Consider the following 27,718-nt stretch of genomic DNA (forward strand, 5'->3'; position numbering starts at 1 on the left):
GATCGTGCAAGCCATGTAAAATTAGTTGCAAAACTACAGTCTGCAATCGGAGGTGGTCAGATTACTGTATGGATAAAAAACTTCGCACATCGAACACGGTATGTTATTGTAGATTACACCCCTTACAAGTCTGTAGCTCTCACCTCCGGTGTTCCCCAAGGGTCAGTATTGGGCCCATTGCTATTTTTGATCTTTATTAACGACATTGCTGTTAACACTCAATGTGACATTAAGCTCTTCGCGGATGATTGTATTATTTATAAAGAAATTGTAGGTTACGCAGACCGCTTATTAATAAACAGAGCACTGGATTCGGTAATCAATTGGTGTAAAGAATGGCAAGTGTCATTTAACACCACTCAATCTGTATGCATGTCCTTTACAACAAAAAAAGAAGCCTTCGGAATGTTCTTACGCCCTCAGTGGCACTTGCCTAAATAAAGTGAATAACCACAAATACCTAGGTTTGACATTCTCTTCTGACCTTTCATGGAACTTACATATTGAGAATATGACCTCAGCTGCATCACGCAAGCTTATGATTTTGCGCCTTGTACCAAAACACACCAGACTACTAGCCTATACAACTTTTGTTCGCCTCGTCTTAGAATACGCTAACATCGTCTAGTTTCCGCACACATCAACTAACATATCCAAACTAGAAAAGGTGCAGAGAAAAGCTGTGAGGTTCATTTTTCACAAATACAGGCCCTATGGCTCCTCTACAAACCTGTTAGCTGATGCATGTCTCAAAACACTACCTCTTAGGGCCCGACAAGCCCGCTTAAAATTTATCTACCAACTAATGTACGCCAGTTATAAGATAGACCGAATTAAATACGTTACTTTGTCTACATCACGCCTATCGCGAAAAATTCACCCAATTTCACTAAACCAGTACAGTGTTCGCAATGACACGTTTAAGTTTTGACTTCTTCCACGTGCGATCAGAGAATGCAATCTCCTCCACTCAGACATAGTATCCTCTGCGTCACTTTCATCGTTCATCAACCTACTAGTGGCATCAAACAGAGAAGACGCCACTTAACACACCCACATATCTTAGACTGTAATACTTGTTTCTGTGCGTGGAATTTTTGCATTTAAACCCCCAAACTGGCCGCTTCTGCGCGGTTATCTGTTAGCTGTATAAGTTCTCTAATCTTCATTCATTCATTCATTCATTCATTCATTCATTCATTCATTCATTCATTCATTCATTCATTCATTCATTCATTCATTCGCTATTTTTTATATAACTTCTACTAATACAATATTGTTTATATTGCTATACCAACTGCATTGTTATGTTGTTAAAGCCATATTGTTATACCGACCAAAAGTATTGTATCATTGGTGATTTCTGCAGTAGTTAAGGAACCTTCTTCCTTTTTCATTTCTTTCTTTTACTGTAGCATGCAACATGACCTGTTTGTTTTTTCTATAAAACTGTGCCCCCCCCCCCTTGCTTTGGTCTCACTGAGACTGACAGTATTGCAAATAAATAAAAAAATAATAGCGCATTTCACACAGCCTCTCGCGGGTAACCACGACCGCTCGGCGTGGCCGCCAGTTGGCGATACCGCATGCATGACGCTGCGCCGCCTTCTAGCATCAACCCCGTCCTCCGACATTTCGACCCAGGCTCTCGGACAGAAATACACACGGACGCCAGTGGCGTCGACATTCGCGTTGTTCTTGCGCAGCGAATGACTAGCTTCGATGAATACGTCGTTGCTAGCAGAGCATTCACTAAAGCGGAAACCAACTATTCCGTTATGGAAAAAAGAATGCTTGGCTGTCATTTGGGCCATAAATAAATTCCGCCCTTACCTCTACGGCCGCCCGTGGGACGTCATAAGTGGCCACCATGCCCTCTGCTGGCTGTCATCCCTGAAAGATATTTCAGGTCGCCTCGCACGATGGGCGCTGAGCCTCCAAGAGTACGATATTCGAGTCTCGTACCGCTCTGGCCGTAAACATTCGGACGCGGATGCCCTGTATCGCTCCCCTGTGTCGGATCAGCCCAATTCTCCGAACGTATCAATATGCGAGTCCTCCCTAACCGCCACGAACATGCTTTCGGAGAGCAGCAGAAGGATCCCTGGATTGTTTCTATGCGGGCTTTTTTTCTGTCACCTCCATCAGCGCCTTCTTCTGGCCGAGCATTGCGTCACGTAGCGCATCGCGTTTCTGTTCGTGACGGGCTCCTATAACGCCGCAACTACCTCTCGGAAATGGTTACTCGTTGACTCTACGTTCGGACAGGTGTGCACCATTTCACGAAGACCCACAATGCGCACATGCAGGAGTACTAAAAACATACACGCTCCTGCGACTCCGTTATTACTGGCGCGGGATGTACCGATTCGTCCGCCAAAAAGTCCGCTCCTTCCTCGCTTGCCAACGCCGCAAGAATACCCCTCGTCCCTAAGCTGCTCCGCTGCAACCATTGCCTTGTCCAGGCCGCGCCTTTGACTGCGCCGGAGTTCATCTCTGCGTGCCCGTTCCGAGTACTTCAGACGGCAACCGCAGGGTGATTCTGGTGATAGACGATCTTACACGCTACGTGGAAACTTGGCCTCTGCCCAAAGCATCTGCGCGCGAGGCTGCCTGTTTCCTTCTGCGTAACATCACGCATCTCCGTGGAGCCCCCAGATAATTGCTGAGCGACAGAGGCCGCATCTTTCTCTCTCACGTTACAGAAGCCCTACTCGAGGAATGCCACGTGATTCACCGTACCACTACTGCATACCACCCACAAACTAATGGAATGACTGAGCGCTTTAAACGCACTGTTGGAGACACGTTAGCCAGGTACGTCGCATCTGACCAGACCAATTGGGACCGTATTCTACCCTTCCTGACGTGTGCTTATAACGCCGCCACACCGACCACTACGGGATTTTCCCCATTGTTTCTTCGTTACAGACGCAAGCCTTCCTTCACAACGGATACCATCCTTCTGTATCACCCTGACACAACGGAGGCTACCACCCTGTCCGAGCCTGCTGCACACGCGGAAGAGTGCTAAAGTTCGCCCGACGTGGGAAAATCAGCAGCGACAGAAGCACTCTCGGGATATCCCTGTCTCTCCTGCACTCAATAATCTGGCTTTGGGTTCCTGCTGCCCAGCCCTGGTCTTCCACCCAAACTCGTTCGCTAGTACCAGGGTCCCTACTGTGTGGTCAGGCAAATATCTCCGGTGAACTATTTCGTAGAGCCCCTTGAGCCACCTTCGGATAAGCGCCGCCGAGGCCACGGAAATGTGCACGTTCAGCGGATAAAGCCTTACCTCGATCCACTTGTGCTATCTTGCGCGTATGTCGCCGGGACGGCTGCTCTTCCCCGGGGAGATAATTGTACAGGAGAACGAGCAGTAGGCACTGCTTCGAGGACGATGACGAGTTTGGTTGAAGCCGTGTGCATGGATCGCCTGAGCTGTGTGACCGCTCGCTGCGACTATCTGAGAGCTTCTTTGATTATCCCAGAGCACCTCTCGAGAAATATTTACTTCACACGGCCTCTGTCACGAAACCCATGAATGAAGAGGTAAGTGATATGGGCGCCTTTCGAGTACAGGACCTCTTAGAATGAGCGATGTAACCGGTTACCGGTCAAGCTGCTCTTCCAGCTTTTCTTCTCTGTCTCCCCCAATGTGTTGGAAATAAAGATATATTCAATATTCAAAAATGCTTGCTTTCCCGATGCTGCTAAACGAGCTGCCTAAGCAGAGGCTCCTAAGCGAGCTGCCTAAGTGGACAACGCGAACGCCGTTCGTGTTGTCCACTTCTCTACTCTTGTGTCCTGTCTGCACACCTCACCTCTTTCTTCCATAGTGAGAGGACGCTGTCGTTTAGAATCACATTCTTTGCGACAATATATCGGGAATTCGAAACTCCTAGACGGCTGCGCTCAAATTTTGTATTTGGAAGTATTGTAATTGCCGGTGAATTTTTTCTCGGCAGCCGTGGCACCTAATTTGATGAGGTTTGTTACGTATAAAAGAAGAGAGTACAATCCAGAGACTGTTTGAAGCGAATTTCTTATTAGGTTGCTCAGTTGTTACAAACTGTGAAGAAGAAGACGCGCCTCGCGACACAGCCGCATCGCCAATGCGCGGCTCGGCTCGGCTCGCGCTGTTGATTGCTGGCGTCCTTTTTGGACAGTACTTCGAGCTGCCTCGCCGTTCACGGTCGCTGTGCCTTCGGATTAGGAGCCGCCAATAAACGTCTTCTCTCAAAAGGTACGGGGATCGATACCCCGCACCTCCACCAATTGAGAAGAGGTTTATTGGCGGCCCCTAATGCGAAGGCACAGCGACCGGGAACGGCGAGGCAGCTCGAAGCACTGTCCAAAAAGGACGCCAGCAATCAACAGCGCGAGCCGAGCCGCGCATTGGCGATGCGGCTGTGTCGCGAGGCGCGTCTTCTTCTTCACGAAACATTATTTATAATTGCAACACTTCCAAGAACTGGGCTATCAAGTTTCTGGAACTCACTAATCACAATAAAGCGCTCGAAACTCGTGTAGTATGCACCATTCTGAAGTATGTTTCTAATTGGGGAATGAGACTTTTGCAAAACTCTTCCGAATAGTGTAACAAATATACGCAGGCTATAAATTACATAATTGACCTATTTCGACGCTCTAACGAATGCAGTTTAGAGCATTGCGATATATTTTTTTCGGTGCAGTGCTATAAATTCGCAAAATTCGTGCTTTCATATTATTCAAACACACCAATCTTCGGGAAAAAAATGGTAGGCGGCCCTAACCTTTGACATAGTTGTCTCTTAGTCGCACTCGCACTTCGGCGTTGATCGTCTTTAGGTTAAGCTAGCGAATGTCTCTCCCCTGGCACGATATGCGGGCGAGGAAAGGAGAGGAGGAAGCGCAGCCACCTGGAGGCGTGGCTCCCTATGGAGCGGCGCACGAAGCGCACCTCTCTGGTGCTGACGTCAGAGCATGTAATGCGCGCGCGCGCGCGCCCAGGTGTGGCGAGTGAGCGAGCAGTCTGTCAGGCAACGGTTTCCCATTAATCAGCCGGTTAAGTATCATGCCACGTTTGTGAAGTCATTGGTGGCGTCATTACTGCCGCTTTCTACTTCTGAGCTTCCAGGAATTTCGCCAAAGTCGTGCTCATGTGGCGGGTATCCAAAGTCTACGATTCCGTATTTTGGTGTGCAGTAATCGGTGATTTCCAATTAAGTTTATATATTGTAGACGCTTCAGTAACTCTCATTTGTAACTAAACTTATGCTCTTATATCGTATCTGTAATGTAACCCTTAAATTTTGTACTGTACTGTTCTTTTCAATTTTTTTCTCATTTATATTGAATTTCGTCCCGAATCTTCTCGGGCGGGGAACTGGAAGTGCTGCTCAAGAAACAAGAGGGTCGCTCGATGCTCGTGGCTCTAAAATTCCGCTTGTTACAGTCATTGGTATTTACCGTTCTCTTTGAAATGAAAGAAATTTAATTGAATATATTCAAGGGTTATTTAAAAAAAATCATTTCTGCGTTTTACATCTATTTGAATTGGCGGCGCGGTAGAGGGGCCTGAGCACCAATTGACGGTTCCACACCGAGTCGGGTAATGAGTAGAAATCGCGTACGGCTCAATCGAGGTGCTTTGAAACGTTAGCGCACTGTGTGGGCAGTCCCCCCTTTTTTTTTACTGGCAATGTGCGGATGGCAGCCTTGCGCCATTTAGATATCTCAGCTGATGATTCGCGCCATAACTAGGCCATTTTTCGATACAAGCCCTATAGACTGCTATATATACACAGCTAAGCACACAGCGTCCATATTAAGCCTAATTTTATTTCTGACCAAGCCGGCAAGGGAGAGTGCTTCACGAAGACGCCATCGAAGGCAGAAACGGTGCAGGCCAGTTTGTGTTTCACAGAAAATGGCGGCTGCGGAGAAGGCTTGGAAACCGGATCAGGAAGGTAGTCTGCTCAGAGAAAACGTAGACATGCTTTCGCCTAATGTAAGTTATATTATGTTTTGGAAAGATTGGCTTATGAAAACGGTCAATGTACGGGGATAATATCTGCTTTTCTTAGCATTTTGTAGTTGACGCGAGGGGGTCTCAGGTCACAGAAAAAGATTCCCGATCGTTCTTGCTAGCAATCGTCGTAGGCGTCAATGTAGACTGCCTATCATTAGGAAAGACCCACTGATTTTTATATGTCTCTTCTGTGAATGGAAGTAAATTGTACACCTACCTTTCTGCATCGTACGCTGTTTGGCTATGCCTAATTAAACGTGCGGCTATTCGTGAAAGAACGTACAAGAAGCTCTCGTAAGCTCTTCTGTGTTTCACCAGGTTAGGTGCGCTTTGAGACCAAAAGTGAATTGCTCGTGCCCGTGTTGTTGTCATCCCCTAGCTACGCCACTGCTACTGATAGCGTCAGCTTATTATGTACGCCGTAGCTGAGGGGATATGTGGCGCTGCGCTGGTGAGCTGGAGGTTTAGATCCCGGCAGTGGCGACTGCATCCACGGTGGCGGCAGAGTGCAAGAACGCTCGCGTACTGCATTCGACTGGTTATCTTACGTGCACGCAGAGAACCCCCGATGGTCGAAATATCTCAGGAGTCCCTCACTACGTTACGATGTTCCGCACAATTAGATTCTGGTTCCGGAACGTAAAACCCACGAAATAAGTTTGATAAGCCTAGGCACACCGGTCAGATATGCGAGAACTGTATCATTTCCTCCCGATGCGCACGATTTCAACGTGAAAGAGTGCACTTATGTGTTGTTTTTTTGCACTTTGTGGGGCCTTAGTCATCTTTTCTGCATCTCTGTTAACCTTTTTGCGCTATGCGGTTCCTAATTGGCCCCCTAGCTATTTGAATCTCTTCGCTTTCCCTCGCCAGTGCGCCAGCCAATGAACGCTACCTTCTCTCAGCAGACTGTCTTCAACTGACCAGTTGGCGTCCTCATGCGTAAAAATACCGCACTCGCTGTAAAAAAAAATAAGCTTTTGGCTTTTACGCGCTTAAATGACGATCTGAATATGAGGCAGCCGCATAGTGGAGCAACTCGGGATAATTAATCATTAACAATAATGCTCTAAAGCCAAGTCAGCGAGCGTTCCTGCTTCGGCGCCCCACCGACGTGGGACTGCCGCGGCCGGGATCGGACACTTCGATGTCGAGCACAGCGTTGCAGCTACCAAGCTGCCGCGGTCGGTACTGCCGCCGTGTTTCCAAGCCAGTGCAATCAACACGCAGGGTCAGGGCACCGTGGGACTCGTGGTGAGCCGACTGCAGCAGGCGAGCAACGCGCCCAGCGTCCGGTTGACCAGGACGTCGCGACGGACGTCGGCCACCGTGGCCCACAGGCCAGCTTCGCAGAGGTGGGTGCTTCCTGCTGGGGTCGGCGGGCTCATAGGCAACGCCTTCGGTTTTCCGCTGTACCGGCAAAACACGCTCTTCTGCATAGAAAACCAGAAACGATTTCTAGAAGGCATGGAACACTTCCAACTACGAATACAATAATGTGCAACTGAAAACAAATTGCTACGGGCCCGAGCCCCCTCCGGAGATTTCCAGGAGGGGGGGGGGGGCAGAGGCCTCCCGGTGATGCCGTAGCCTACCGCCTGCCCCCCTTCTTTATAAGGTGTGGTTCCCGGAGTTCTGTTACCCACATCATTTGAGGTTTCTTTTAAGTTGTCTCTGCCTTTATCACTTAAATTTTTGTTGTGGCTACATCCTTACTCCATTATTATGGCGCGGTCGTGCAGTTTTAATTCCGACAAGAGAAGCGATTCAGAAGGACCAGTGGCGGCTCCTCATTCGTTTTTTTTTTCATTTCAACATTTCTTTTGAAATTTTCGCTGTGAACACCACCCACAAAAGCAATACATTTTTTTTTAATTATGGAGTTTTACTTGCCAAACCACTTTCTGATTATGAGGCACGCCGTAGTGGAGGGATCCGGAAATTTAGACCACCTGGGGTTCTTTAACGTGCACCTAAATCTAAGTGCACGGGTGTTTTCGCATTTCGCCCCCGTCGAAATGCGGCCGCCGTGGCCGGGATTCGATCCCGCGACCTCCGTGCTCAGTAGCCCAACACCATAGCCACTGAGCAACCACGGCGGGTGCAATACATTTAAATATATACGAGGGACAAAGTTTGGTATATATTTTTAAAGAGAAGTAGCTAGCCAACCAACAAATATTCACAATGGTACAGATAGCATATGCCTAGAGAATGGATACATTGCTCTATATGCAAATCGTTTCAAATTGCATTGCGTGCTTTTTTGACCACAAAGAAACCTGTAGACTTCAGTGACCGCTTCTGCAGTCTTTTATCAACGGCGTGTGAAATGCACGTGAATGATATGTGTCTCAGCATTGATTCTTTGTCCAATAGGCAGTGCTAACAACTCATTCAAAAAACTTGTAATAATTTAAAACATTTATTCAAGATTGAAACATCGCCACTTGGATGCAGAGGCCATAAATGTACACTGTGTTCGTAAAGTGATGGTCTACCTTTGACCGGTCAAAGGAAAGCAACGAAACAAGATAGAAATGCGAAATTTCCATCAAATAAAAGAAAAACTTTGCAAGTTTCCGTAGTATGGTGTGCAAAGGTGTCCGCACAGAGGTGATGACGCAGCACCACGAACTGCATAGCGGCGCACCAGCCCACGCCGGTCAAGATGTGGACGGTGCATTGGAACAGTTGTGTGGCTCGCTAAATTCAAATGAGTCACCAAAGTGCAACGCGAGCAACGTCGCGTGTACAACGAAGAACTACCACGTATGGCGAACATCTCAGATTTCTGTCTTGTTTTGTTGATTCCGTGTGACCGGTCAAAAGGGCACCATGACTTAACGAACGCGCTGTATATATATTTCGCTCAGTAACCGAAATGAGACCCGCCGTGGTTGCTCGGTGGCTGTGATGTTGGGCTGCTGAGCAGGCATCACGGGATCGACTCCCTGCCACGGCGGCTGCATTTTGATAGATGCGAGAAAACCGGTGTACTTAAATTTAGGTGCATGTTAAACAATCCCAGGTGGTCGAAATTTCTGGAGTCCTGCACTACGGCGTGCCTCATAATCAGAAAGTCGTTTTTGCACGTAAAACCCCATAATTTTTTTTTAAAAGCTGAATGAGGCAAAGCCGGATTCGCTCGAAAGCAAAATCAATAGCAGGCATGCGCCGCGTCGCTTTACTCGGACTCACAGTAAAAAAGCAAATTAGAGAGAAAGAGAGAAAGGCCGCACATTCGCCGGAAAGGCGAATCAGTATTACTGATGCCGAAGTAAAAGACAATTACACGGAGGAAAATTCATACCGTATAAATCTGTGTAAGGGTCGCACCCCCAACGTTACAGCCAATATTAAAAAGAACTGGGAAGCAGTCGCGTACGGCGCGCTGATTCCGACCACGCTGAACAGCGAATTTTCGCGCGCCGTTACTGGATGTGGAGAGGAGGCGATCGCCGAGGTTTACGGCATATTTCATGCACGTAGCTGAATAAATTAGGTCAGTTGGTGCTGTCCAATGTAAGGCTCGTTAAAATCGTGACACTAAAGTGCGACCCTTACACGAGTCTATGCTTTAGTTACATCGGCCATATAAATTGTAGTAAACATTCACTTAACAAGCATAATGTAATCCACGGACCATATAAATCTCTAACCACCTCACTGGATGACTACGAGCACTCTCTGTCACAACGCTAGCGTCACGAAGAACGCCGGCAGCGGGGGCAACGGTTCGTACAGCCGTTGATTCATCATCATCCGCCTATTTTATGTTCACTACCAGGGCGGACTCTGTCAGCCATGTCCAATTGCCAATCTATGAACTTAGACTACTCGATGTGCAACGCTAGGGGCGCGCAAAGACAGCGCGCATCAAGTTAGCAGCCATCACCGATCGCCCTTTTCATTGCACCCATCAATGATCACCAACAATTAGACACGGCCCGCGGGCTGCGTAAGCCTAAGCCGTGCACATTCATTCGCGCCTAGGGCAGGGATGGAGGAGAAGAGGGAAGACGGGGGGCACTCTCCTTCCCAAGCACGCGTTTGATCACGTGACCTCCAACTAATCCGAATATTGAGCGCGTGGGGAGATAATCCCCATCAAAAAGCCGCCGTAATGTCCGGCTCACTATTACATGCTTTTCCTCGCACTCACGATGTATGGGTCGCTCATTCATATGTTGTTTTGCACTTCGTACGGAACATCATAGCGACGACGACAAACAAAACGAGAAATAGAAAACATGCGTCGAGCTCACTTCTGCCGTGGCTGCGGACGTCGCAATGTTCACCGCCTACAGACAGAACACAAAGCCAGCAGTGGGAAGGTCGCTTATCGGTACTCCGCTACAACCCGTCTGGTGCTTAGAGGGAAACGTATTTGCCACCGTAGAAGCACCAGCGGAAAGACTGAACGCGCGGAGAGACAGCGCACGCAAAGGGACCAACCACCTCGGATTGCAAGCTTGAACACGGCGCAGATTACCTCCAAAATAAAGCGTGCCACCCACGTATGTAGAACCGTTGGGGCGCACGGACAGCCAAGCGCAGTCGCTACAAACTGCAGGAGAAAAGGAGGAGCCTAACTGTCCGATTAGGCGTAACTGACTGATTCGGAAAATTGTTCGCTCTCGTTCTATTGGAGGCGTGCGCCTTCATGAACATTTCGTGGCGATAGGTCTCGACGGAAGAAGTTGGGAGCTATCGCATAGCTCTGACCCGTTCTGTACTAGCTATAGGTCGCCAGTTTTACAGTACTGCAAGGCATACATGAAGTATTGAGTTCGCAATTAATATCAGGCGCTAATGTGTGCGAGGAGGAAGTGAGGGAAGCTTCAGGGCATGGGGCAAGCTTCAAGCAAACTACCTGGCCTAGAAAACAATGCAAAAAGCTACGCAAAGGAAGGAAAATGGGGAACAGCGCAAGCAGGGTGAGGCCTGTTGGTTACCCAAGAACACTTGGTTGCGCTATCTTATAAAACACCCTAGTCAATGGTGTGCATGTTGCTTATTTTCATTCGTTACATATTTTGCCAGCTGCTCAATAACGCAATCCACGCTGGGTCTACTTGCTGTCGTGTCCTTCGCGCTTTTGATATGCCGCTATGTCTCATTATATTTTTATTCATCTATAATGTGGTTGTTTAATTGTACGCCTGATGATTTATTCCCCCATAATCCTTTATTCCCCCGCCGTGAAATAAATGAAACCAGTGGCATAATGTCTGCTTCTACAAGTAATTAAACTATGGCGTTATATTGCGCTGTATGCTCTCCGCAGGGGCGTCTGCGTAAGCAGGCGTTTGGTGTGTTGCGACACCACGTGCCCGAGCACACGAGGGTTGGCCCCTCCCGCGTCTAACCGTGCGCGGCTTAGCCGTGTCCGGGGAAAGGGGGATTCTGGAGGTTGAGCCGATGCTGGGTGTTCGGACCTTTAAGGCCCCCCGGCGGAGGCAACACACCTCTTTGGCTTCTGCTTCACGTAGACGGCACCCCCGGACTGACCCACCCAGGGGAAATCGTTAGTTGCCTTTTCCTGTCTCTCTCTCCCTACTACCATCGTCTTTCCCTTACTTTCCACCTTTCCTGTCTTCTTCTGGCTTCCCCTTTACTTCCAATTTTTCCAGGCAGCAAGGGTTAACCTTGTGTGAATAGCCAACCTAGGTTATTTCATATTTGGTTATAATGGTAATGTACAGTTGGCGTTTGCACGCCGTGTTTCACAGGTCCTGCAGCGTGCCCTTGTAGGACTCCACGGTGGGTGGCTGGCGTTACTGCCGAAATATCACATATCTTTATGTATAGCTCCTTTCCTCTGCTCCCTGATCGCCCTCAGAAAAGAGGGCGCACCGATGAAGTTTTTCAGTTGTTCGCATGGGAAGTCCACAACTTTCCACGTTTCCATGTAGTTCACTCGGGAAAACCCGGCAAACCAGTACGCACAATCTCACCTTTCCTTGTATCGAAGACTTTGACTGATGTTTTTGGAGGCGGTTATAATGCGACCAGAATGGCAAGCAGTGATCTCCTCCTGGAGCTCCGCGATAAGAAGCAATTTGAGAAACTGCCGAAACTAGTGTCATTTGGGGAGACCCAACTAACAGTCACCCCGCACCGTACTATGAACACCACCCACGGCGTGGTGTCGGACGATGACTTGCTGGAGCTCAATGAGGCTCAACTCTTGGAGGGCTTCAGCGAGCAAAATGTTATCAATGTCAGAAGAATAAAGATGAGGCGAGATCGTAAAGAGAACCAAACCAAGCACCCAATAATCACCTTTGGTTCAAGTGTCCTGCCCGAGTCAATCGAGGCCGGGTACATCAAGCTCCGTGTCAGGCCATACGTGCCCAATTCACTCCGATGTTTCAAATGCCAGCGCTTCGGCCACAGTTCGCAGAGCTGCCGAGGCCGCCAGACATGTGCGAACTGCAGTGCCCACGAACACACATCTGAAGCTTGTGACAATGCTCTCCACTGTGAAAACTGTGATGGGCAGCACGCCGCGTACTGACGGTCGTGCCCATCCTGGAAAAAAGAAAAGGAAATTGTAACAGTTAAAGTAAATGAAAATATAAGTTTCAAAGAGGCACGCAGGCGTGTATCTTACCTGCCAAAGAAAACTTTTGCCGATGTGGCGCGTCAGGGGGCAGCGTCACAACGGCCTCCGGCGGCTGTCCGACCCACAAGCAGTGAGTCGGCAGTTACGCCATCTGCCCCGGCGACGGTTGCAGCTAGCGCTGCTCCGTCAACCGAGGAGAAGGGACCATCGACCCCGAATGTGGGCGCAGCCGAGGCTGCCTCAACCTCCCAGGTCCCTTCCAGCGCTTGGCACGGCCGGCGCAGCCAAATCCCCCAGGGAGCCCCATCGACCTCCGGGCTGGTGGGCGCAGGGGTCTTGCGCTCCAAGGCGGGACCCTCCCTGGTAACTTCTCGCTCACAAGAGCACGTGTCCGGCGCCTCACAAGAGGCAATGGACACTACACCTATCCCCACGGCACGCCAAGCGCCTAAGGAGCGGCGAGGCTACCTCGAACGCTCCAGAGAGGGCAAAACCCAGATTACAGGGCCTCGAAAGAGCTCTGGAATCTAATGTCTGAAACCTCTAATTAACACTTCTGCTTCTGTACACACAGCACCTATTGACTTCCAATATAGATACACAAATAATTCAACGGAACGTCAAAGGTATTCGTAGAAACCTTCATGATATGCAGAAACTCGTCCAAAAACACAATCCAAAGTTGCTGTCTTTACAACAAACACACTTAAAATCCAAACACACGAACTTTCTCCGACAGTATATAACTTTACGCAAAGATCGCAATGATGCTGTCGCATCATCGCGCGGTGTCGCCATTGCTATCCGTAAGAGCATTGCGTGTCAACTTTTACAGCTACAAACGCCTCTCGAAACATTGGCGGTTCCAGCTGTTCTCCTAAACAAACTCATCACCATTAGCTCTCTCTACATACCCCCACATTACAAATTACCAAAACATGAATTCCAATCCTTTATAGATCACTTGCCTGAACCTTATGTTGTTCTTGGCGATTTCAATGCGCACAGCTCCCTGTGGAGCGACTCTCGTATAGAAGCGCGAGGTCGTCTTGTTAAATAGTTCCTTTTTTTCTTCTGGTGCGTGCCTTCTGCATAAGCAGAAACCCACTCATTACTGTCTTGCAAACAATACCTTTTCTTCAATTGATCTGAGCATAGTTTCCCCGTCCATACTGCCTGAACTCGAATGGGAAGTTACGAACAATCCTTACGGAAGCGACCACTTGCCCATACTATTAGGAACACTTAAAGAAAACGAATATCCACCGCAGGCTCCTATGTGGAAGATTGACACAGCAGACTGGGAGAAATTCCGAACCTTAACTAGTATATCATGGAATGACATGTCCTCGTTAGAAATTGATTCCGCTGTGGAGTATAATACAGCCTTCATAATAGATGCCGCATCTAAATGCATACATGAAGTAAGTGGCTCGGCATGCAAACGGCATGTCCCGTGGTGAAACGATTAATGTAGAATCGCACGTAGGAATCATAACAAAGCGTGGGGGGTTGCTGCGCGCTTCGCCCACTGCAGAGAATCTTGTCAACGTTAAAAAAAGTAAAGTCCCAATGTAGGAGAACCCGCCGACAGGCCAGAAGAGAAAGTTGGCAGAAGTTTTTATCAAGTATTAACTCATTTACAGATGAGGCGAAAGTCTGGAACAGGGTAAATAGAATTAGAGGGCGACAAAGATATTCACTCCCTCTAGTAAATACACAGGGCGATACACTGCAAGACCAGGCAGACTCACTTGGGGAGCACTTTGAGAGCGTATCAAGTTCAAACCATTATTCGTAATCCTTCCAGAAATATAAACAAATAGAAGAATGCAAGCCACTCATAAGAAAATGTCGACATAATGAACCGTACAACTGTCCTTTTAGTGCTAACGAGTTGAGAGCTGCCTTGAGCGCATGCAAGAGTTCTGCATCGGGATCTGATAGAATCATGTATGAAATGCTCAAAAATTTACACAATGACACGCAAGTTACACTACTCACACTTTTCAACACCATCTGAGATGCAGGGTACCTTCCAACCGCATGTAAGGAAGCCATTGTGGTCCCTGTTGTGAAACAAGGCAAAGACCCTTCCTCAGTGGCTAGTTACCGCCCGATAGCCCTCACAAGTTACATTTGTAAGGTGTTTGAAAAAATGATAAATCGGCGACTCATTCATTTCCTTGAACAGAGCAAAATGCTTGATCCTTATCAGTGCGGCTTCCGAGAAGGGCGCTCCACAACTGACCATCTTGTACGTGTAGAAGCAAATATCCGGGACGCATTTGTACACAAACATTTTTTGTTATCCATATTCCTCGATATGGAGAAGGCGTGCGATACAACGTGGCATTATGGAATCTTAAGAGACTTGTCAGAAATGGGCATCCATGGGAATATGCTAAACCTAACAGAAAGCTATCTGTCCAATCGTACCTTCCGAGTAAAGTCGGCAATGTACTTTCACGTCCTTTTACGCAAGAAACGGGTGTTCCCCAATGAGGCGTGCTCAGCTGCACGCTCTTCATCGTGAAGATAAACACGCTTCGCGCTTCATTACCACCGGCCATCTTTTATTCTGTCTACGTGGACGACATACAAATAGCTTTCACATCCTGTAACCTCGCAGTGTGTTAGAGACAGGTACAGCACGGCCTGAAAAAAGTGTCAATGTGGGCAGACAAGAATGGATTTAAGATCAATCCTAATAAAAGCTCTTGTGTTGTTTTTACAAGAAAGAGACGTCTTGTCCCAGATCCTTGCATAGAACTGCGTGGACAACAGATACCTTTAAACAAAGAACACAAATTTCTAGGTGTTATAATTGACTACAGACTCACTTTCGTCCCCCACATTAAACATATTAAAGAGAAATGTCTAAAACAATGAACATAATGAAAGTTCTATCCTAGACTACATGGGGTAGTGACAGGAAGTGTTTAATGTATCTCTATAGAAGCCTCATTCGATCACGACTAGTCTATGGTGCCGTGATTTATCACTCTGCTGCCCCGAGCGCACTAAAGATGCTAGACCCAGTCCACCATCTAGGACACTCCGACTGGCCACTGGCGCGTTCAGAACAAGTCCAATACAAAGTTTATATGTAAAATCAAATGAGTGGTCACTTCATCTGCAGAGAACATACATCAGCCAAACATATTTTCAGAAAGTCCACTCTAATCCTCAACATCCGTGTTATACTACTGTTAACGAGATGACATGCTACACTCTTTCGTAATCGTGCCTTCGTAAGACAGCCTTTCTCGCTGCGTGTGAGGGAGCTTAGTCATGAAATGCATGTCCCACTCCTCGAGCTTCGCCCAATGCATCCAACCAAGCTGCTACCTCCTTGGGAGGGGCAGTTGATACAATGCGATATATCTTTCATGCACGTTACAAAACACACTCCAGAGATTGAAATCCAAATGCATTTCCGGGAACTCCAACACAAATACTCCTGCACGGAGTTCTACACAGACGCATCGAAGTCACACGACGGGGTGTCCGATGCAGCTGTTGGTCCATCCTTCTCGGAATCCGACGTACTGCATCCGGAAACTAGTATCTTTACGGCTGAGGCCTACGCACTGCTGTCGGCCGTAAAGCATATAAAGAAATCAAAACTGCAGAAATCAGTTATATATACGGACTCCCTCAGTGTTGTGAATGCCTTGATGTCTTTCTGTAACCACAAAAATCCAGTAATTAATGAACTCTAGTCCGTACTGTGTAAAGCAGATATATCTAACCAACATGTGATTATATGCTGGGTGCCTGGACATAGGGGCATCGAAGGAAACGTTCTAGCGGACCAGATGGCCACATCAATTTCATTGCATGCAGTTAATCCTACTGCTTCGGTCCCTGTCACAGACCTGAAGCGTTTCCTAAGAAGGAAACTGCGAAACCACTGGCAACGTATGTGGGACGCAGAAGTAAATAACAAACTGCACGTGATAAAGCCACAGTTAGGTTCTTGGCCCTCCGTAATAAAATCACGGCGAACAGATAGCACGCATAACTTTTTACTCACTGAAATTGATCCTCCAACCTCCGGTAGATGCGGGGAGAGGCTGCCCGTCCTCCACGTTCTCCTGGAGTGTCGGGCAGCCGAATCTAAGAGAAGGAAACAATTTTCCCTAGCATACCGGCAGCACATCCCCCTACATCTCGTAATGCTACTCGGCCCAGAACCTTTATTTGACACCAACGCAGTCCTAAGTTTTCTGAAAGATGTTGTCTTGCATGTTGTTAGCCCCATATGTTCGTAGCGGGTCCTCTCTTCAGAGGATGCCGCTGTGATAGCTCTTTCGTATAGCACATGCCTCTAGGCCCTTGTGTTTCAAGGGCTCTGGCGAGGCAGCAGTGCTGCAAGTAATTTTACCATCTCATATATTTTCTATTTTGCATCATTCTTCTACGATGGATTTTAATGTTCATAGTATTCGTCATTAGTCATCGCCATAATTTTATAGCACGTATATTTTGCGCACTTTACAGCGACTATTTTTAGGCCCCTTTACAGCCAAGTCACATCTTCACAGAACTCATCATTCCACCGCGAAATCACTAACACTGCCTTGGCGCTCTTTGACCATATCTGGCCCTTGCGTCACTAAACCACACACATTCATTCATTCATTCATGCGCTGTATGCTAATAATTCTAATAAGCAGTTGTCTTCAGAAATTGTATTATTGTGTAATTTTATATATATGATATATCTTATCTTCTCAGATGGCGTTTCCTCACGAAAATATTTCTTGGTTGTATCTATGTATATTAAGACTTTCGGAAGGCGTTACATGGCTTCTACCATTGATCTGTATTTATGCAACGAAATGCGTACTAAACGCACATATCTTCCTAACGTGTTTCACTAAATCCACTTGTCGTATGGCTCGTCCGAGAGGCGCCGTTCCTCTTGGTGGTCCGTGTGGACTCGGGCTGTGCAATTTAACTCCACCTTCTAAGTCGTCTTCTAACTACTCATATAAGGCCGTCACTACAGGAAACAATTCTCCGAGGCCACACGAAGTTTCCTCAAGCGCAGCTGTTATTAAAGTTAATATGTATGAGGACTCCTGGGGCACCATGCCGCAGCAGGATGTTCTCCACGAAGAATTTCCCCACTTCAGCTGCACTACCTTTCGCTAGACCTTTCGTTTCAGCGAAGCGAGTGAAGTAATCCGTGGCCACGACGATCCAATCATTTCCGGATGTTGACGTCGAAAAGGGTCCCAACAAATCCATTCCGTTATGCTGAAACGGTCGGCAAGGAGGTTTGATCGGCTGTAGTAATCCCGCTGCCCTTGTCCGCGGTGTCTTGTGTCGCTGACAGTCTCGGCGTGTCTTGACCTAAAGGGCGACGTCGGAAGTCAGGCGCGGCCAGTAATACTTTTTCTGCATCCTCGATAGCGCCCGGGTGAATCCAAGGTGCCAAGCGGTCTGATCGTCATATACGGCGTGCAGTAATTCCGGACGCCATGTTGAGGGACCAACCAGAAGCTAGTTGGTGCGGCAGACTGGTGAGAACTTCTTTACCAGTAGATAGTTTTGGAGCGAGAATGAAGACAATCCTCGCCTAAATACCCTAGGGACAGCGTCGGTTAGCTCCAGATCTGCTAGTTGCTGTTCAGCTAAGTCTTCCGCGCTTACTATTCCATGGAAGGCGTCGCCACCCTCATTATCTTGCGGCATCGAATCAATGTAGGCGCGTGCTAGACTGTTGGCATCTGAGTGTTTTCGTCCAGAATCGTAAGGTACAATGATGTCATATTCTTGCAGTCTAAAGCTCCACCGCGCCAGCCATCCTGAAGGGTCCTTTAAATTCGCTAGGCAACACAGAGCATGATGGTCGCTGAAGACATTGAACGGCCTGCCATATAGGTGAGGGTGAAATTTCGTCGAAGCCATAATGCTGATGGGGCATTCCTTTTCACTTCTAGAATAATTGCCTCCTGCTTTTGACAGCGCCCGTCTAGCGTAAGCTTTCACCCGTTCAGGTTCGTCTTTCTTCTGGACTAGGATGGTAGAGAGGCCTAGGCTACTGGCGTCAGTGTGGACTTTGGTATCGGCGTCCTCGTCGAAGTGCGCAAATACTGTCGGTGATTGCATGCGTCGTTTGAGTTCTTGAAAAGCGTTGGCCTGCGGCGTTTCCCACTTGAACTCGACATCACATTGAGTTAGATGTCGCAGCGGCTCAGCGATGCGTGAAAAGTCTGACAAAGCGCCTGCAGTAGGCACACATGCCAAGGAATGAAATCGTGGATTCGATTGAAGCCCATCTGGTTGGGATGAAGCAAGAAGCAATAAAACGACGGACACTGATCAAATTTTAGTACTTCTTTTGGTCGGTGTCCGTCGTTTTATTGCTTCATGCCAAGGAATCTACGCACTGCCTTCTTGTCGATGGGCTGCTGGAACTTTGCGATGGCTGCTGTCTTCTGCTGGTCGGGGTGAGCTCCAGACTTTCTGATGACGTGGCCCAGGAACATAAGCTCATCGTAAGCGAAGCGGCACTTTTCTGGCTTCAGAGTAAGTCCTGATAATTTGATAACCTCTAGTAATGTCGCAAGCCGCATAAGGTGGTGGTCGAAATTCCCGGCGAAGACGACGACATGACCGAAGTAGACAAGACAGGTCTGCCACTTCAACCTTGCTAACACCGTGTCCATCACGATCTGGAACGTTGCAGGCACCGAGCACCGACCAAATGGCATGACCTTGAAATCGTAGTGGCCGTCCGGCATGATGGAGGCGGTTTTTTCGGGATCTCTCTCGTCGAATTCTCTTTCCCCGTAGCCAGACTTGAGATACATCGAGGACAAGTATTTAGCATTGCAGAGACGATCTAATTCGTAATCTATCCGTGGGAGGAGGTATACGTCCTTCTTCGTGATCTTGTTGAGTCGACGATAATCGACGCAGAAATGTAGAGTTCCGCCCCTTTTCTTCACCAAGACTACGAGGGATGCCCACTGGCTTTTCGATGGCTGGATGATGTCGTCGCAGAGTATTTGGTCGACTTGTTACATTATAGCTTCACGTTCTCGCGTCGAAACTCGGGAAGGGCTCCGGCGGAGTGGTCAAAGAAGAATGCATTTTATTAAAGAATGGTCCGGCAGTTTTTGTTGTGGTGACGTCAGGTGGAGGCTCAAAGTCCTGAGACTCGGGCGGCATCTTCGGCTTGCCAGACGGCCCACAGCCGGTCTGCCTACTGTGAACTTTTGCGAGCCACCTCCCAGCGGCGGCGACGCCGATGGAGGAGGTCAACGGCGGCGCCCGCAGCCGGGGCGGCGACGGGAAGAAGCGAGCTCGAGGGTTCCTATACTCTGTCAACGGCTGCGATTATGGACGCGTCACGAACGGACTTGAGTTATTACGGAATGCTTCGCGACTGCTGTTTGTCGAATCCTCGATGATGTCGAAAACCGGTCTTTGTATCGTCGGATAAGACTTCTGAGCTGTCGGTGCTTACTCATGGGGGGACTCGAATTTATGTCGAAGTCTGGTTCAGGAACATTGATCGTCGTGGTGGATGCGGCAGAATCTGAGAGGGCCAGCGCATTGTTGGTTTCTTCAATTACTTTCGATGTATGCGACCGTCGGGCTCTTGTTGACGTGCTTGAATTGATGGCTGAAGTTTGTGAGCACCACTTTACTTTCCCTCCGTGCTGTCGAGCGATCCCTCTTGCGACGCTAATTTCAAGATTGAGAAGTTAAGATTGATCACACTCGATGACGCCTTCTAGGTCTGCGTATGTTTCGGTGCCGACGGAAATAACAATGGTGGAGCGAGGTGGAGTCCTCCCTTTATCTAGCACATTCAAGGTCTGGTGACTATGAGAGCTCTCCGGCGGTACCGCTTGATCTTCCGATAGCTTTCTCGACTTCGACTTCACGTCGATGATTGCGCCGTGTTGGTTCGGGAAGTTCATGCCGAGAATGACATCTCCTGAATAATTTTAGGATAATGAATATTATAGGGCAGGTTCGGTAATGAATGGTAATTCTCGCCATTGCAGATTCCAGTCGGCCTTATTAGGTGTCCTCCAACTGTATGAATATGAGTGTCATCCCATGCAGTCTTAAGAGGAAGCTTTAGCTCGAGTGCTCCTATCTAAATACATGTAAAAGGAGAATTCGTTTTTCTCGGCAACCACTGCACCAAATTTGACGAGGTTTGTTGCATTTAAAAGAAAAACTTAAAATCTAGTGACTGTTGGTTTCGAATTTTTGAGTTAGGGCGTCAATCTTTTATTAAAAACTGGCGAAAATCAAAAATTTTCAAAAAACGAAACTATCAAGTTTACAACTCTGTAACTCAACCACTAAAGATTATAATACAATTCTGTGAATTGCATCTAAAAGTACATCCATAGCGGACAAAATTGATATGTTACACATGAATATAAAAAAATTTAATCATAGGGAAATACAACTTTTGTAAAACCGTTGTAACCAACGTAACAAATTCATGTAAGATGTAAAAAGACATATTGAATTTGTCCGCTTTGAATGATCTAATGGATCCCGTTTACAGAACCACGATATCAGTTCTTGATGCATAGCTATCAATTTGTAAACTTCGTGCTTCTATTTTTTTCAAACGGTCAAATATTTGAAAATTGTTTTAGGAAAATTCAAGCCCTAAATCGAAATTCCGCTTCCAACAGTCACTAGAATTTAACTTTCTCTTTCAAATGCAACAAATTTCATCAAAATCGGTCCAGGGGTTATCTCATAAAAACGTTTTTGCGTTTTACATGTATTTGAATAGGCCGCGTCGGAGTTGGGCCCGAGCTAAAGCTTCCTCTTAACTTTCTTCAACTGGGCGGCAAGGGGTCCACTCATCACGGAGTAGTCGGCTCCTGTGTCCACTAAGGCGGTGACTGCGTAGCCATCTTGGAGGAAGGAAAGCGTAGGAGGGGCCCAGGCCAGCACAGACGTGTTGGAGAAAATGTGGCTGAAGTCACGAGCTGTTTTTCGCAAACCAACACTGGAAATGGTACTCCAAACGTAAACGTTGCCATAGCGTAGCGCTGCCATAGCACTGCCATAGCATTGCCATAGAAGCTCTCGCTGCTGCTCTAGGCCTCTGAAAAGTGAGGTAAGTGTTTTCGGCTCGTGTCTTTCTCGCAGCACATTCTGTTCATGAGACAAGCTCACTTCGGAGCGTAGTATGTAAGCTTGAAAGATGTTTTGGGTCTGTAACTGCGCGTGTCAGTCAGCAACTGACACACTAAAATAATCACGGCACGGGTCTTCGTCATCTTCTTAAGCGTGCCACGGAAAAGCACAGAAGTGCGTCTGCTTCACTAAAACTGGTATAGAAGTTTCCCAGGCATTCTTCTGACGCGCGTCAGCAGCATGCACTTCCGGCAGCTCGTAGCAATGCAAGTTCAAAGCTCGCGCCTAACTGCTCCAGCGAGCTGATTGGAGGCGCAAATGCAGATGGCATACCAAGATGGCGGCTTTTCCGGCTTCGAAAACGCGACGTCAAGGCCTCTCCTATTTTGTTTCTTTCCTCCACTCTGGCAATCGAGAAGCACGTCGATGTCGGTGCTTCTTTGTCTTTAGTTGCAGTTATGTCTCGGCGTCGGATCACGGCTGCATCGTGTTTACGTGCGACTGGAACGTGGCGTTGTTTTAAGGCGCATTTCTGAGTGCGGGGGTATAGAGTCGTTCAACAAGATCACGTAAATCATAACGCTCTTAGCATCCTTGTGCACTGTACTTGAACGTAGGAGCCTCAGTCGCACGTTTGTCTCCTTTCTGCAGTACTGCCATATTCGCGAAGATCGTCTGTTCGCATACCGGCCGGTAGTTGAGGCGTTCTACTGCGATGGCGAGTGATCATCCCCGCGTGTGCTAGCGAAGACACTGGTAATGCATGTGTTCGGGCAATCCTTTGCTGCTGCAATCGCCAAACGCAGCAGTGTTTCCTGAAGTTTAGGAAGGAAGCGGAATACACTGATCTCGAAAGTATTTGAACGTGTAAATCAGAGAAAAACACTGCATACAATGGCGAGATGACTGGTGCGAGATTGAATCCAGATAAAATCACAGAATAAAATGACACCCATGAAAGCCTACCCCTTGGTTCTCTACGTAGTGTTCATCGCTGGTTTTCACCTGCCATTTGCTTATTAACCGCCGCAAGATACGTCTCGCTCGGTTTCATAAAATAAACTACCACCTAAATCACGCCATCAGCGCATTGAGCTCCCACATAGTATTTCGAGCATCACGGAGAAGTTCCATTGTCAAGAAACTATAACTAACGTCGTTGCGTCTAAATAAGCTTAAGTGAACACATGTAACGAGGTAATGTAATAGGCATTGCATCTGGTTTTCTTCCTGCTCTACACTTGTCATATTTTTGCTATCATTATTGCCTTACACTTGTAATAGTATTGTGTTTATTATTCTTGTGCGGTATTATTATCGTTAATATTGTAGCGCCGTACTTGTGTTATTGTGCTTATTTTCTCGCATCTCTCACTACGATTGTAAACATATGTTTTCTACCATATTTATGTGCATTTGTATCGAATTGCTGACACTCCCGCCCCCTCTGTAATGCCGAACGGTGGTAAGGGTGAAAGAAATGAAAGTCGCGTACCAATTTGCCCAGCTCTCGACCTTGTTATTGCTCTCGTAATTGTGTCCCCGACCGTGATCCCAGGGGGCGTGTTGCGTCGACCGGGGTGGACGACCAGTCGGAGGCCACGAATGAGCTCGTCACGCTGACCGACGAGGCCGCCATGTACCGGTCGCCGCCTCCACGGCGTGTGAGGCCATCGGTGCTGCCACGAGGGAGCCTCAACGTGGCCCTGCTGGGAAGCAAGTTCGACCAGGTGTCGCTCTCGTCGAGCATCGACCCCATGGACTTCAGGTGAGTTATGTATATATACCCGCCCCACAAGACCTATCCACACAAAATGTACGCCCTCCCAAAGTGTTCTGTGAGGAGACTAAATTTTAAAATGAAAAAGAGATGTTGCGCCACACTTTCGCCTTTAACTTTCCAGCAGCGGGCTGGAAAGAGAAAAAAAAATTAATTCATCACAAGTGCATGACAGTCTCCATCATGCTCCTCGGATGTACGATTGGGTCTGTTGGCTGGCTCGTGTCCTCACTCGGTTGCTGCTGCAGCAGCTAGCTGCTGTTGCATTCCAACGTGGTTGTGGCTGGCTCTTGTCGACGGCTTGCTGGCAGGCTGCGCTTGTATCATGGCATCGTCTTTCACGCTTCTTTCACTGCCACAGCCGTATGGACCTGACCTTCAATGTGGCAGCTGTGTAAGGCGAATAAGGCTTCTGAAAAAACAAAATCGTTAATCTTGGTTCAAAAAGAAAAGAAAACGCACTTATTAGCTGTGTTTTTGAATGAGATATACATGAGGTAACCATAGTTTCGTAATCATTATTCAATACGTTTCAAAACCAATTAGGGTCTGCCAGACAGGTTGCGTTCCCTTTTCATTTGATAATGTACACGTCATCAAACACTGGCTTTCGCTGCATAAAAACCGTTCTGGAACTTTCAGTTAACTGCTTCGCTGTCTAAGAGTCGCACCAAAGCGGCTGCTAGGTTCAGGATACACAATGCAAAAAAAAAAAGAAAAAGAAAACGTGTGACTTACGGTATGCGTCTGTGTGGTTGCAGTCGCTTGCAAGCATTGTGACTCAAAGCAAGCAGCAATGCAAGAATACCGCTGTCTCCACGCCGCAGCCCGTTATTCAATATGTCTAGGCAAGCTTATGGTGGAACCCCCTCAGACCGGCGCAGAAATGCGGAAGTTGAATTGAGATGAAACTAAAAGAGGCACTTTTTTTAAAAAACCGAAGCATTTTCCGTTGTTTGCAAACGTTCCGCCATACAAATTGTGTTGGAAAAGCAATCGGGTATGGCGCTTGGCCGATCACGTTATGACAATAATATATTTAGTCAGCGCGGCTTGTAGATTCGTACAAATAAGAAACACTGTTCAAAGTCCGACCATTTATCAAACTGGTCAAGCTCAACGGGTTTAGGGTCAACGTACATGCGATAATTCCATATACACTACGCAATAAAATGACTGGCACAAACTTTACAGTGGATCTTTGCTGTTGCTCATGCCTTTGTCGCTTATGTGTTTGACGCAGGATGACTTTTTTAAAGTTTCGTTAAGCCAGTAATAGACTCCATGACCGTGCTTGAGATACTTTACTTCAGATGTATCTCGAGTAACTCGAGATGCACCTGATTCGGAGCTTTCAGCATTCTTCATTCAGAATATTCCATCGAATCATACTTACCGTATGGAATCACTGCAGGTAGGAAAGCCGGTGGTGAAATGACACAGAGGCTCTTTCTGTTTTTATGATAACCCATGATACACGCGCATGAGGGCACCATGACTCTTCGTGGTTGTAAGAAGCGCATCGGTAGGACAACATCTGGTCTGCAGGCAGCACGTCTCGTAATTGGACAAATCGATCAGTCACGATCCAACAACATCTATTCGAAACGAACACAACTTTCTGGAGTCCTACGGACTCCTCCATCAGGGGTGTCTTCGAGAAGCTGTAGCAGCTTTCTATGAGCGGTGTTTTTTGTACTTCCCATCACACAGTTTTCTTTTTATATATAATCGCCTCTGGCAGATAGCGCAGATGGATTCCTTGAGCTGCGATTCTCGAAGCGAACGGACATAACTTTCGCGCTAAATGAAAAGGCATAAACAACTAATGAGATATTTGGAAGCTAAGTTGATGATTTTTTACAGCACAAATTGTAATTTACAAATCCTAGCGAATGGTTTCACGAGGCGTATCCGCTTGGAACGAATTTTCAAGATGATGCCAGATCCGATATATTCACGTTCAAAGTGTGCGACGAAATGCATTGGCAGTCCAGTTCATTTTGCGCTTCAATGCCGTGAAGAGCTTGCTTTAAAAAAGTAAGTGGGATAGCAGTGCGTTTCGGACGCGGGTTGCACGGCGCATTTCTTGAGACTGGTGCCATCCTGAAGATTTGTTCCACGTCGATGAGCCTTGCAAACTCACCAGTTAAAAGTCGTAAATAGCAATATGTGCCGTAAAACAGTCAGTAAATAATTAACTCGTCATTATCATCAGCCTATCTTATGTCCTATGCAGGACGAAGGCATCTTCCCGCGATCTCCAATTATCCCTGTCCTCGCCAGCCGATTCGAACTAGCACCCGCAAATTTCCTAATTTTGTCGCACCACCTAGTCTTCTGTCGTCTTCTACTGCGCTTCCTTTCTCGTGGTACCCATTCTGTCACTCCGATGGTGCAACTTTTGTCTACTATACGCATTACATGACCTGCCCAGCGCCATTTTTTCTCTTCATGTCAATTAGAATGTCGTCTATATCCCTTTGATCTCTGATCCAAACCACTTTCTTTCTGTCTTTCTACCTAGCATTCTTCGTTCCATCGCTCTTTGCGCAGTCCTTAACTTGTTCCCAAGCTTCTTTGTCAGTCTCCAAGTCTCTGCCCCATATGTCATCACCGGTAAAATGCACTGATTGTATACCTTCCTTTTCAATGATAATGGTAAGCTTCCAGTCAGGAGCTCACGATGTCGGCCGTATGTGATCCAACCCATTTTTATTCTTCTGTGAATTTCCTTCTCAGGGTCAGGGTTCCCTGTGATTAGTTGACCTAGGTAAACGTGCTATATGCATCACAGACTCAAGGACAAGTCAGTAAGTAGAGCAAGTATTTACAGGTATATTATGTCATCACCGGTGAAATGCGCTGATTGTATACCTTCCTTTTCAATGATAATGGTAAGCTTCCAGTCAGGAGCTCACGATGTCGGCCGTATGTGATCCAACCCATTTTTATTCTTCTGTGAATTTCCTTCTCAGGGTCAGGGTTCCCTGTGATTAGTTGACCTAGATAAACGTGCTCCTTCACAGACTCAAGGACAAGTCAGTAAGTAGAGCAAGTATTTACAGGTTATATTTAGAACAGTGGTTGCAGCACTGACCGCTTTGATTCACAGCGTGAGGCCAATTCGTTCTTCCTCCTCTCTTCTCGAGTGATGGCGCCCACGCGCCTCGTTCAAACGATCAAATACCACACGCGTCTAAATGTGCGTCTAAATGTCATCACTGGGAGGAGATACTGCTTCTGTCATGTAACGTGCACGATATCACTGGACTGGGAAGCACATGAGGCGTCAGGGGCAATCTCGTAGCACGGAGCACTCGGTATGGGCCTGTGTAACGAGACAGCAGTTTTTCTGGCAAGCCGACCTGACGCGACGGTGACCATAGAAGCAGCAAAGAACCAGGCGGGAAGTCCACGTCTCGGTGTCGCCGGTCGTACATAGCCTTTGACTGTCTTGGGATTTCAGAAGATGGTCATGGGCAATTTCCCTTGCGTGGGCACAGCGGGCGATGGCGTCAAGCACATATTCACTGGTCGGTGCCGTGTGAACAGGGAGGGATGTGTCGAGTGACAGCGCTGGTTCTCGGCCGAACAGAAGGAAGAATGGGGAATAACCGGCTGTGTCGGTGGCGCGAGGAATTTTAAGCAAATTTGACAATCGGTAGAGCGAGGTCCCACTCAGTGTGGTCTGAAAAGATATTTCGCGAGCATGTCTGTGAGAGTGTGATTGAGACGCGCCGTGAGGCCATTTGTTTGCGGATGCTATCACGTGGATAGCTTGTGCCTCGTGGCACAGGACTGCAGTATGTCCGCGATAACGTTTGATAGGAGTGTCCTGCCACGGTCTATGAGAAGTTGTCGCGGAGTTCCATGCAATAAAATCACGTCGCGTAGAAGAAAATCGGCGACATCTGTGGCACAGCTTGCAGGAAGCGCTCGGGTGATGGCGTAGCGCGTGGCATAATCCGTGGCCACAGCGATCCATCTGTTCCCAGAGGTAAAAGAGGAAAATGGCCAAGTAAGTCCAAACCAACCCGGAAGAATGGTTCCGTGGGAGTGTCGAGTGGTTGAAGGTACCCAGCACGGGGCGCCGTGATGTCTTGCGTCGCTAGCATTTCTCACACGCAGATACGTATCTTCGAACGGAGCGAGCAAGCCCTAGCCAAAATAGCGTCGGCGGATCCAGTCGTAGGTACGTGACACACCCAGG

The 27,718-nt window shown here is 47.6% G+C and overlaps 1 protein-coding gene across 1 annotated transcript in view; it reads left to right on the forward strand.

Moving 5' to 3' along the window:
- LOC142568094 (uncharacterized) overlaps nt 1-27,718 on the forward strand; it is a 350,446-nt gene that overhangs the window by 75,167 nt on the left and 247,561 nt on the right. The window contains exons 6-7 of the mRNA XM_075678185.1: nt 7,247-7,371; nt 23,284-23,493. Coding sequence (XP_075534300.1) covers nt 7,247-7,371; nt 23,284-23,493 — 335 coding nt within the window. The remainder of the gene's footprint in view (nt 1-7,246; nt 7,372-23,283; nt 23,494-27,718) is intronic.

Source organism: Dermacentor variabilis, unplaced genomic scaffold, assembly GCF_050947875.1.
Source record: "Dermacentor variabilis isolate Ectoservices unplaced genomic scaffold, ASM5094787v1 scaffold_16, whole genome shotgun sequence".
NCBI lineage: Eukaryota > Metazoa > Arthropoda > Arachnida > Ixodida > Ixodidae > Dermacentor > Dermacentor variabilis.